Source organism: Mus musculus, chromosome 1 (assembly GCF_000001635.26).
Source record: "Mus musculus strain C57BL/6J chromosome 1, GRCm38.p6 C57BL/6J".
Taxonomy (NCBI): domain Eukaryota; kingdom Metazoa; phylum Chordata; class Mammalia; order Rodentia; family Muridae; genus Mus; species Mus musculus.
Window position 1 is genome coordinate 24,403,289 of NC_000067.6, and position 12,871 is coordinate 24,416,159.

The following is a 12,871-nucleotide window of genomic DNA, read 5'->3' on the forward strand; positions in this document are numbered from 1 at the left end:
GAAATGTCCAATCATCTTTCAACTGTTGGATTATCACATTTATTTTTCAACTGCTGCTGTCTCTTGAGAATTTTATCATATGTTGCAAATGACAAAAGCATTAAACTTGCTTTCAGAATTCCCTTGTTTCTGGAAGGTTACCCAAGATGCAATAGTTTTGTAAAGCTGAGGTTTGAACTGCAACTTTCTGCCTTTTAAATCATTACGCCATAAAACATGTCCCACGTTCTTCATGTTTTACATTTTTAAAATTCTCTTTGTAGTTCCTACATTCGTGCTTGGTGTTGGCAGCCATTTACACCCGTATTCACAGCTTCTCAAATGGCAAAAAACTTTTTGGTTGACATTTACCCTGGCAAAGCTAAAAGAGGTGTTCAATATGACTTAAATGCAGTAAGGCAGTGACATCGGAGGGTTAGCGCAGCTCACTTCAAAGCAAGCGCTTCTTCCCCTTCCCTTCCCCCGTAAGTGCATCTGTGGGTAAGCAGGTAATAGTTATAGGATGCTTCAGTACAAATCTGTCACCAAAGAATATTCTCTGGTGTCTCAGGCTTAGTTCTGTAATATACCTGAGAGCTAAGTAGTGATAAAACTAATTTACATTAGAATTTGAAGCAGTTTGCCTGCAGTTATGAGTTAAAGTAACCCCACAGCTGGAACAGGTTGACTCTGACAGCCACCCATCCTTTCCCACACTGACCAGGCAATTCTGGTTATGAACTGATGACAAGATAGGCTGGTCATGGGGAGAGAGTGTGCACGTTTCTCTGTGTGGAGACCAGAAGGGATCAATGGCACCCTTGTTCCTTTCGATGTGTGGTCTTAAGAATGAAATTTAAAGTGGATCTTTGGTCAGTGCTTCACTTAAAAACTCAATAGTCTCCATTTTAAAGATATGCAAATCTAGGTGGCAGCTGCTGCTGCTGCTGTTATTGTTGTTGTTGTTTTCCTCCTCCTCCTCTTCCTCCTCCTCCTCCTCCTCCTCCTCCTCCTCCTCCTCCTCCTCCTCCTCCTCCTCCTCCTCCTCCTCCTCCCCCTTCTTTTCTTCTCCTTTTCTGCTTCTGCTTCTATTCAGGACCACAGAATAGACAGTATTTTTTTTCTTATGTTAAAATATATAACTTGTTCTGTGGCCTCATTTAGAACATTGTTGAATTTCTATGGCTTCAGTTTCATTTGATGGGCTGGAATGGCCCTGCCATTTTTACCCCTCTAATTTTGATGTTTGCTCTACAGTTGGTTATTCAATGTTCTGGGACCTGCTACCCTTCTGTTAGGCTAATCCCTCTGAAGCTGTCAGAATCTCTGGACATTGGAGTCAGGATGTCTTCAGTTCGAAGGCTCCATGGTATGGTTCTTCCATGACATAGAACAGCTTTTATATAGATCTGCATAAACATGCTATTCATAGGCAGTGTCCCATTCACAAACTATGAAATGGTTCTTCTTTGCTAATCACCAAATGGAGATAATTTATAGTCATCTTATTGTACTACAAATCATGTCACTTGTCCCTTTGTTTAAATGGATGTGAGAAACCTGGCCCATTGTGCCTTGGATGTCTACATAAGTATTGGATTGTCACCATAGGCTACAATCATTTTTCTTCCTCACTGCCAGCCCTTCTTGGAACATTTTGTCTTTCTTGCCTTAAATTCATGTCCAGCACCACTAATTAGAGTGAATTTTACCACAATGGCCCACAGACACACTGCCATTAAGTAGCTGTGACATTTAACTTGATCTACAGGATGGCCTTTATTCAGGAAGTCCAGTCCATGCCTTGTGCTGTCTCCTTTCACCTTTCTTCAATTAGACTGAGCTAGATATTGTCTGCCTACATCTTGTTTGTTGGATTTATAGTTCCCATCAGGCACAGAGCAAGAAGCAAATCCAGAGCATGTTTACTGCTGAGACCCAACTGTATCTTTGCTGATATTTACTTGATATTAACAGACATGGGCATTCTCTCTGCCTTCCTGTCCTAACCCATTGCTTCAGCAGCTCTACTTGATGCAGATGTGGGAGATGCTAAGTGCCAAAAGACTGCTATGGAATTGTGCAAAATGGAATATGGGAATGTGTGCAGATTTGGTCATTTACATTGAGTCTAATATGTAGTCTTGTAAATTCAAGCAAGTGGGCTTGAGGAAAAACTTGCTTGAATGAGTTTTGCACTATCTGTTGGGTTCCTGGAAGCAGTGATTTTAGTGTCCTTTGCCCTAGTGGTATCAATAAACCCAGTGGTTATCAGAACATCATATGTGTTATTTATGCTATCATTGGTAAGGCATATAAACCAGATCAGACACAGGCAAGGAAGGAAAGCAGTGTTTGCCATGAAAAACCTAGTAAATTTATACATAAGTACAATTTACCTGTAAGACAAAGTCTGAGGCCCCAGCTCCCCTACACACAGGATAACCTGAAGTTATGACTAAAGGGGCTATGGAGAAGAGTGTAGAAAATTTAAGTGTATTTCTGTCCAATATTAAAATCAGATTCTAGTAGCAGATAACAAGAACAAGATCTTTGTATAGCCATGCAAAGTGCATTTTAGTTGGGTAACTAGTTAACTCACTAATAAATGTTCATTTTTAAAAAAAGAGACCTGCATGATTCCTTTGATTAAAAACATATGAGTTTCACATTTAAACTGATATTGTTTAGGCATGAACTCAACATGTGTATAAGAAAAGTAGAAGGTTGCATTAAATACTTATTCTCTGTATACTTTGAAATATTCCATTATAAGGAGGTCCACAGGGAATCTGTGTCTCAGAGGAATCTATCCAAGTCAACTCTCCTGAGCTATTTCGTGGGAACATCTATGAACACGTGATCTACCACCTAAACTATGACACTTCCTAGGATATTTTTCTGGGCTTCCATTCAGTTCCTGTTGCCACTTCTGCCACCTCACCATTGGCTGTCTAATTTCCTAGCCTCCCCCCTTTCTCTCATTTTCTCTTCTAATGCCTCGCCCATTGATCAATTAAAACTTCTTTCTCAATTAACACTGCTTCTGCTGGCTTCTTTTAACAAACATTTCTCTGCTGACTTTGTTGCTCATGTGTGTGTGTGTGTGGTGTGTGTGTGTGTGTGTGTGTGTGCATGCGTGCACGTGCGTGTGTGTTTATGTGTAGGTGCGTGTGTGTGTGTGTACTTGTGCACACATTCATGTAACTTGTCTATGTACTGTGTGTATACGGGAGCTCCTAGAGAGCAAACCCCTGACCTGGAATTGCACTTTGGTGAGCCAACATGGAAGTCCTGGGAACAAAGCAAGGGACTCCTATGAGCTTAGAATAGGGGCTATGTAAGTGAATAATATCCCCTATTAACAACTGTCACATCTTTGTAGCCCTTGATGTGAGCTTACTCCCACTGAGTTCTCCATAACTGTTAAAGTGCTCTCCTTTGGTGTTCTGGCCCTGCTGTGTCCTGGGTACCTTCCTGCTCCCTCCTCTGTTCTCATCCTGAGCTGAACAGTCTCCAGGCCTCCACATAGGTTGCCTGCCCTCACCACTCTCAAACACACTGAATCCACAGTATAAGACCATTGTTTATTATTAGCTATTCTAACACTCGCATTGATTAATAACGGGTATAAGATTAAAAGTACCACTGGGTGGTGGTGGCAAATGTCTTTAATTCCAGCACTGTGGAGGGAGAGGCAGGCAGATCTCTGTGAGTTTGTGGCCAGCCTGGTCTACAGAGCAAGTTCTAGGACAGTCAGGGCTAGAAAAAGAAATCCTGTCTTGACACCTTCCTCCCTCCAAAGAAAGATTAAAAGTTCCAGTCAAATATTTTACTTACAAGATTTCAAAAAGTTAAGGTTAAATATTTAATGGCAGAAAACAAGATGAAAATCAGGTCAAGAAAACATACAGTAAGAATATTCTCAAAGTTAAGATCAGTCTTAAATGTGAGAACATTAATTTTATAGTTTATTAAATGAATAATTTGTAAGCTAACATCTAACAGCTTTAAGAGACAAATAAAATAAACTAATTAAAAATTCAAAGGTTCTGTTTAAGTACCCACAAAAGCAGTGTTCTCACTGAATATATAGAAGTCTTCTTATCATGTATGTGTGTGTGTTTTCTCAACTAGAATTTTGTGTGTTAGTAAAAATAACTGCAGCAATACTTGCACACTTCTGCAATGTTCAGTATTTTTTAAAGTATGGGATATATATATATATATATATATATATATATATATATATATATTACGTATTTTCCTCAATTACATTTCCAATGCTATCCCAAAAGCCCCCCATTCCCTCCCTCCCACTCCCCTACCCACCCACTCCCACTTTTTGGCCCTGGCATAAAGTATGGTTTTATGTGAGTGAGATCTGTGTTATAAACGTATCCTAATTGTGAGATATTGTTCTGTGTGTTATCATGGAGGGAGAATAAGAAGGTAAAGCTTTATCTACCATTAAACATCTTTCACTAAAGACATTGTGCCTAGAAATTAAGTCCTAGGGACTTGCCACGTGTTTTATATTCTGTTTTAACAATTTTAACAGGAGTCAAACACCTGCAATCAAAATTTACATGTTTGTTGACAGTGGATCAATATAGTTTTTACAGTCATGGATTTTTCTATAGTATTCTATTTTAAAATTCAATGAGATAGAAAAATTATTGGTCTATTTCTGAAGGTGTGTATACATGTGTGTATTTGTATGCATGTTAATGTGTTTGTGGATGCATGTGTGTGTGCATGCATTAAGACACCTTACCCATCCATACAGTTAATGAGTTTTGAGGAGCATTCAAACCTGGCTCTCATGAGGAGGAGAAATGGGACACTTAGGGACATAAACGCAAATCTACAAGAGTGCATTCCTTATATTAATTCGCTTCCTGTTTAAGTAGCTACATAATTAGAGACATCATTGAAAATGTTCAGAAATTATTTTTTAAACATGAATAATGCCACTAATATCTAATATAGTTATTTTCTTTGAAGTGCATGGCATTTTTGAGAGAGATAGCAACAAGGACAAATTATATGGAACAATAACTCTAAAATTAGTTATATTACTGTCTGATGTGGTCACTCTTTATAGAAAATAAAATAAAAAGTATTATAAAATATTCTGGACTACGCACGTTTATAAGTAGGGTATATTTGCATTAAAATAGTGATTGAGATATGTAGTTCAAATAATTGCCTCTGCAATTATGAAAAATACATCAACTTCACTTATCCTTTGACCTGTCTTCTGAAATACAAGCTTTGATAAGGTACAATTTCAATTTGAAGTGTGTTTTGAAAACATTCCCATTTGAATACTTTCTCATTTCAGCAACCGGCTGACAGGTTTCTCATAATTATCTTACAAACCAAATTAAGAAATGTGGGTGAGGAGGAGGTAGAGTTCACATACATTTGCACATACTTTGATTAGCAGTCCTTGAGCCCATGATAAAATATAGGCTATTGGTATCTGGTTGTCGGGTCCTTTTCTGTTTAGAATTTATTAATGATTTCAATAGTATAAAGATGGGAGCTGTTTGACTGGAGAACAAGATTCACATACATTAAAACAACAACAAAACTCCAAGAAAATAATGCCCAAATGATAAAATAATAGAGACTAAGTTCCAGATGTTGAAAAATAACATGGCTTGTTCCAACACTGTGATATAAGACAACCCCAAACCAGGAAAGACATGACTGGGTAGATGTTTTCATTAAAACAAAGGAGGGTAGTGTTTAGCTGAACACACACTGTGACAACCCAAAGCTTCCTCCTTCCTAGATAATAAGACTCTTAAGCTGCATTGGGAGTCTACTGTCCATGGTAGAGGGCCTACTTGCCATATTGAACTGTACATTTTTGTCTCATTCTTGATTCCTGCAAGAGGTCAATTCATGTCTCCTGGGACAAATTACTAGACTGCAGTGGGACTAGGAACCCAAAAAAGGGAAGGAAAAAAAATCAAGAGAATTGGTTCTTTATTAACCTTCCAAAGGCAAGCCTTTGGAAATTGATCTTCAAATATTTGAAGTACACTGATATATTTGAAGTACATAGATTTCCTTCACAGAAGGTATAAATGAGATTGCTATGAGAAAATGAGAATGATTTACAGTACAGTTGGACAACGAGGGAACGCTTACCCTCTATTTCAGCAGCCAAGTCAAGCCATTTGAAACCCTGTTCCAGGAACCTCATCCACACTGTTGTAGAGTTGAGGATGTACTGGCTGCTTTATGTAGCACAGGGACTTCATAAGCAATCATACGAGAGAGTGTATAAAAACACAAGACTCCAGAGTCAACTGAAGACAGAATGACCCAAGGATGGTGTGTCAAGAGTCCCAGGGAAGCACACCAGTTGCCAGAACCCTTCAGGGTTTCCTTTTGCTGGAGACACAAAGACTCAGCTCTGGCTAGAGATGGTCATGATGGTATTTCCAATTAATGCTGAGATTCATTTATTGCCTGTTTCATCTTGGTTAAAATCAACAAATAGTGAAATGCAAGTTTCAAAGAGTCTCTAATGTCAGCTAGTTAATTTGGGTCAAGAGCCTAGTTACTATCTACAGTTTTGAGAGAATGTGTGTCCAGGTGGGACTTCCACTGCAGTGCTCATTAACTTAACTCAAGAATGGGAACTCTGGCCAACATGTTCTAGACTACATTAGGGCTAACTGACTTTATACAAATAATGGTCCGTACATTTGTGCTGCTGATTTTCGAAAACATGTAGACTATTCTGATGTTAATACTCTGTCAAAATCCCTAATCTTCTATTTCTGTCTTTGGTAGCTGGTACCCTATGCCCACCTGTTTGCTATCTATTTATTTTATTCTTTTTAATGCTCAAAAATAATTGTCTTCTGTGTTGGCAAACTCTACCAGCTGTTTCAACTCTACTCACCCTTTGGCCTTCTTTGCCAGGTGGACCCTGGGGACCTTGGATTCCTATGGAGCCCTGTGGGGGAAAAGGAACACATGTTAACACTCTAGTTCAAGTGTCTGCCATGAAAGAATGTCGTGATGACTGACCCTCATTTCAGGGACTAAACAAAACAAGGTTAAGTCACTTGAGCCCTTCCAAGGTTAGTCTATCAATATGTTAATGATGAAAATGGCTGTTCGTTTTCTTGCTTGTCCTTCGACCTGGTTCAAGGAAAGGGTAGTGGGAAGTTCTGAGGCAGTGGAAAGATTAAAACCAAAACAAAATAATAAACAAACCTCTTATGACTGAAAGCCCGTAATTGCTAAAGTACCACACATGGATAATAACCATAATTGTAAGCAGAAAAGGTACCTTTTACCTATTTAGATTCTATAAACAAAACTATGGTTTTGTTGACAGTAGATTTGTATCTTTTTAGAAAGCACATGATTTTGTCATTAGCTGTAGCTTTATGTGTGTACCTTTTAGTATCATATAGTACTGAATAATTTCCCTTATTCTCATCAAGTAATGAGGGGAAATATTTGTTCACTTAAAATTCAGATTATAAAATTGTTCAGGAATTCCTAGGTGTCATTAATTTGAAAGCCATGTCTCTGGGGTGGCTGTTGTAGTTATTTGTTATTACAAGAATTCCTTCTCAACCTATCAGGTTGAGACTCAGACTGTATCAACCTCAGACTATATTGCTATCTTTTTCTCTTCAGCAGTCATTACTGGTTATTCCAGATCGTTCCTATTGCTTCTTCCTTCCCCTTTAAACCTTCAAATGGGCTGTAGGGGACTTTACACTCATGCTCATAGTTTACATCCTGTAACTGATCTCCACTTGTATGCATCAGACCCTTTACACAGATGATATCTAGACTTATAGATAGAAACTAGCCTTAGTTTATGTATATGCAGATTGAACAGCCAACTGCCTGTTCGACATCCCCCACTTGGATATCTACAGGCAACTCAAATTTGGCTCATCAAGTACTGAGTGTAGAATCCTCCCTCACTCCTTTTCTGCAATCCCCACCACAGTCAACCTACCATCTTGTTGCTCAGTCTAGAGATCAAACTCATACCTTACACTCCCCTCTCTGACTCATTCCTCACACTGGATTACCAGCCTTGATTAGATTTGCTTTATTTGAATCCATTTCACTCCATTCTAAAGGCTCTCAGATGATCATTTCCTGCATGGCTGCCAAGCTTCCTGATGGTTTTGTAACCATCAATCCAATCTTGAGAAAACCTAGCTTTGGTCTCTCTCCAGACTTGCCTGTAAGTGGGATCTATCTTACTCGATAGGGGCTGTGAATGTTACTGGCTACAAAAACCAACTGTTGCTGGAGAATCAATCCACTATAGTGAAAAAAAAAGAATGAATACATTAGGTTCTATAATACTTATTATTAGCCTAAATTATATATATATTAAATGTATAAAAGTATTTGATGCAAACAAGCAGTATAAGTAAATCTAAACTCATTCTATCTGGAAGAAAAACAGCTTAGGATTCTTTGGCACTGTTCCTAAATTGAACTCAGAGCCTCTTGAATGCTAAGCATACCCTCTTCCACTGCTAGCCTCCCAGGATTCCTTTTTATAATAATATGATCTTCTTTAACTAAAAACTGGGTATTTTTGTGATGACCCATAACTACTTTTTATGCATATAATCATTTCTATTATTTCATAGACAATATTTTTTTAAAAATGATGTAAGTCAGGCAAACACGGGTTAATAGCTCAGCACTGGGGAGCTCTGCTTGGTTTAGACTATGTACATTCTCCTCCTGTAATAGATGCATCTGGAAGCCTGAGGCTCCCACCCACAGCTACTACTTATACCAAGCTCTCTCTGAACAATACATACAACCACACACTGGCAGTGAGATATCTCATCTGAACTCAGCTATAGGCACATCCTACTTTAAACAATACAATACATTTTTCTTTCCCTTAATGACCATAAAGTACAGAGAGATTCTATTCATTCATATTATAGTTATGTCCTTAGCACAAGATAGGACGTGAGATAGTCTTAACTACAATGGGGCACATGTAGTGTGAGGTAAACTGTGTCCTCCTAGTGCACTTTTTAGTGGGAATCCTCTATCTATGTTCTATGTCTATGAATAATTGGGCATGCATATGTTTACAGAATCTAAGCCTGTCAATCAAAACAGATAATTGCCTGTGCTATTTCTAGTTGTGACCAAAGTCCTTCTTCTTGAATCCCAACTCAGTCAGTTTCTTCACTCATGTGGCCTGCTGCTATGCTTGACAGCATGTATCTTTAAGATCTATACTATACTATTTCCTTGAACAATATCCCCTTAATACTCTACAATTGTGTGAGCCATTATTTCAGTTCTGTAGATTAAGACGCCTATTGGTTCATGTTTGGAAACACCTAGCCCAAATCCCAACCAGTGGTAACATATACATACATATATGACTTTACCATCTGAACATTTATTTTTAACAAAAAGTTTGATTAATCTATATTAAATTTTCATTCACATAATTTCATTTAAGGTTTCATTCATGTTTGACTGAAGATATAAGGATTCCATATAAATAATTTTAACAGAGTTTTGAACATTAGTACATAATTTCTGCTTATGTTCCTAATGAAAAAATACTCGTGTTCTTCACCATAACTGATTGAATAAAAGCAGACATTTGTCACGTTCATTATTTTATATGATTTTGGAAAAATAATTGTACAGAGGTGTGGTGACCCTGTATTTCATGAACTTACGCAGTAATAACTCTTGGGGACTGAGAATTTGATCAGTTTTGCCTGTAATTTATAAAGCACTTACAAAATAATATATAAGCAAGGGATGTTGGAGAATTATGCTAACTCAAAGATGACAAATTCCTAATGTTTGTAAGTAAATCAAATGTTAAAAATAAAATACCGCAAAATTAATTACAGTGTAACTAAACAGACATGCTATTTTATGCAAGACTGACACAGTCTTAGCTCTAGATTAAACCATTGTTTTTGCGCTTAGGAAAACTAATGTCAAACCAATATACAACATTTTTGGTATTCATCCAAATGTTGCCAAATTTGTCAATGTTTTTAAACATGAGTTTCTAAAACACACACACACACACACACACACACACACACTCGCACATGCATACATGTGCACACATGCATTCACATGCACACACTGTCATCAAAAGAGTATGCTTAATTCTTGGAAATAAAATTAAAAATCTAATACCTGTACAAGTAAATAAAATTATATTTGTAATGCAAAATAGTACATTTTTTTCAGAATTAGATCAACAAATTAAGAAATGAGAGTTTTTGTGTAAAGGCTTGTCTGGGTATATAATGGTACCTAGGTATGTGCATAAACCCCAAGTGTGTCTCAGAGCCACAAGCTTTGCTCCCACTTCACTTTTGCTAAGTGAAGTACCCTGGTAGCAGATTAACAAAAATCTTAGTAAATTCTATTTAATCTTTAACAAATAACTTCTTATTAAAATTGCCCATGACATCTTATATTTAATCTTAGCCATGCTACCCAAATGTTCAAAAATTTTGCTTCTGACTTACTGGCTGACTATCAAACTCAGAATTCACACTGCCACTGAGTGACCTTCTCAGCCCCAGAACATTTTATACTGCATTATTGAGCATTAGCTGACATTTGCAAAGAAAATTATTTTTAGTATTGGCAGTTGTAAAACAGATCCATCAGTTACACACAGACACAGACACACACACACACACAGACACAGACACACACACACACACACACATTTTTCCAAACTGAGAAATTATTTGAGGATATGTTATTATTTACAGTTACTCAGCTTATATTCTTTCCACATACTATGGTCAGGCAATGAATTTATTTATCACTTACTAAGAAAATTAGAGATCTACCTAAGCTGTGGGTTTCCTGAATTAAATGTGAGAACTTAGCACTTGGTTCGAAACCACTCTGCTCTTCTGTCTTACTTGGCTTTGTAAATGACACTCTATCTACTGTGCTTAACCTTTCCCAGGATGACAAGTTCTACAGGATAGAATATATTATATATTCTATACCCACCCCTCTTACAGAAGATTCTCAAAAAATATGTGGTAGGGCAAATCAGAAAGAAGAAAGCTTTGGCAGAGAGCAAAGCTTGGTGGTGATAATGGGAACATCATTCTCTGTACATAAAATTATTATCATTTTCATAACTTGGTTTTAGTAGTATATTACAGAACTAATTTTTTCTCTTACATCTCCCATCCCATACTCATAAATATCACCCTTTTACTTTCAATTCTCTCTTCATCCCTGGATTCTATATGTGAGAGAATGCAAGCAATACTTTAAGTTATCCTACAAAAGTTGCTGGTGAGACCTGATTGCTGAAGACTCTTTATGTTTGAGTCTTAGAACATGGAGAAATCAAGTTGGTCCAACAACTGACATGAAAGCTTTATGACCGCTGGCTGGCTTTTGTAATGCTGGAAATGTGATGTACCCGATTTGAGGAGAGGAGGAGTCATCAGTCACACCAGGAAATGAACTGTAACTACAATAATGGTCAGGCAGGTAAGCTGGGCATCTGCTGCAAACGTGGCCTGAGTGTTTTGGGAGAAACCAATCCCCCTCCCTCTCTCTTTATCTCTCTGCCCTTCTCCCCACCTTTCTAGCTGAATTAAAACCTGCCCCATAAGAGGTACTCTGCAAATGGTTCACAGTATTAAACCAATTCCTAAACTTTAAGACCTAAAGACTTCTCATCATGCATATAGGTTGTCATATCTCTCAACTCTCATTAGAGAAACTTGCTTTTATAATTATTGTAATTAACACAGAGACTCAAAACAAGTCAATGAAGAAAATAACCAGTGTGGAATGCCCAGTCCTGAATGGGACATCAAGTCTAAGAAGATTTTAAGAGTCAGATGAGGTAGGTGACTACAGTGAAGTGGGGTTTGCTATACAACAGCACACATGCACAGATGACTCAGCAGCAGTCATTGCATGCACAAGACCTGCAAATGATCAAGCCGTACAGCATCCAGCATGCAGGGGCTAGTGGGGAGGAAATCCACCCCGGGCTGAACAGCTATTGGCATTCTGTGGCTGCTGGGTGTGGAAGAGTCATCTTTCTCTTCTCTTTTCCCTTTAGAAACGCAACCTCCCAGAGAGCATCTATGCTCCAGTAAACACCTCTATACCTGATCACATACTGGCAACATTAAGTGGACTCACTGTGATTTAAACAAAACAAAACAAAACAAAACAAAGCAACCCCCCCCCCCCCCGCAGAGATTCAGAGATGCAGTAAACAGGGCAAAAAGCTGGATAGAAGAGAATGGGAGTTTGACTTGATCAAAAGCATTGTATGAATGTATTATACAGAGTTTAAAAATAATAAAAGTTATTCATTGTATATCAAGGAGGTGTGTGGCCTGACACATGTGTAGAGGTTAGAAGGCAGTACCCATGAAGGCCAGAGGGATGAGATCATCCTGGAGCTAGAGTTGAAGGTGGTTGTGAACCATTCAACACGGACAAAAACTCAGGTTTTCTTCAAGAGCAGTAAGCACTTTATAGCTCTGAACCATCTTTCTGGTTCCAGTGACCTTTTTTTTGGACTCAATTTTAATTTGGGTCTTTTTCTTTCTTTAGTCAATTTAGGCAAAGATTTGTTAATTTTGCCTATGCTTTCAAGGAAATAACCGTGCTTCATTATTTCTTTGCAGCATTTTAAGGCTTTTCATTGAATGACATCAGGGTCTTTTTTCCTTCTTGTCATGAATGATGGGTGTGGCTTCCCCTTCCCTTGCTTTTCTGAAATCAGTCTTAATTTATTTATGTGAAAGCTCTATATTTTTTAAATGAAAACATTCATGTCTATAAGATTTTAGAGCTGTGTTTTTTGACTCCCAAATAT

At 37.8% G+C, this 12,871-nt stretch overlaps 1 protein-coding gene across 7 annotated transcripts in view; it reads right to left on the minus strand.

The window, feature by feature from the left end:
• Col19a1 (collagen, type XIX, alpha 1) overlaps nt 1-12,871 on the minus strand; it is a 330,240-nt gene that overhangs the window by 145,606 nt on the left and 171,763 nt on the right. For all 7 annotated transcript variants that reach the window (XM_006495645.4, XM_030245411.1, XM_006495646.4 and 4 more), the window contains one exon: nt 6,908-6,961. In XM_006495645.4, coding sequence (XP_006495708.1) covers nt 6,908-6,961 — 54 coding nt within the window. The remainder of the gene's footprint in view (nt 1-6,907; nt 6,962-12,871) is intronic.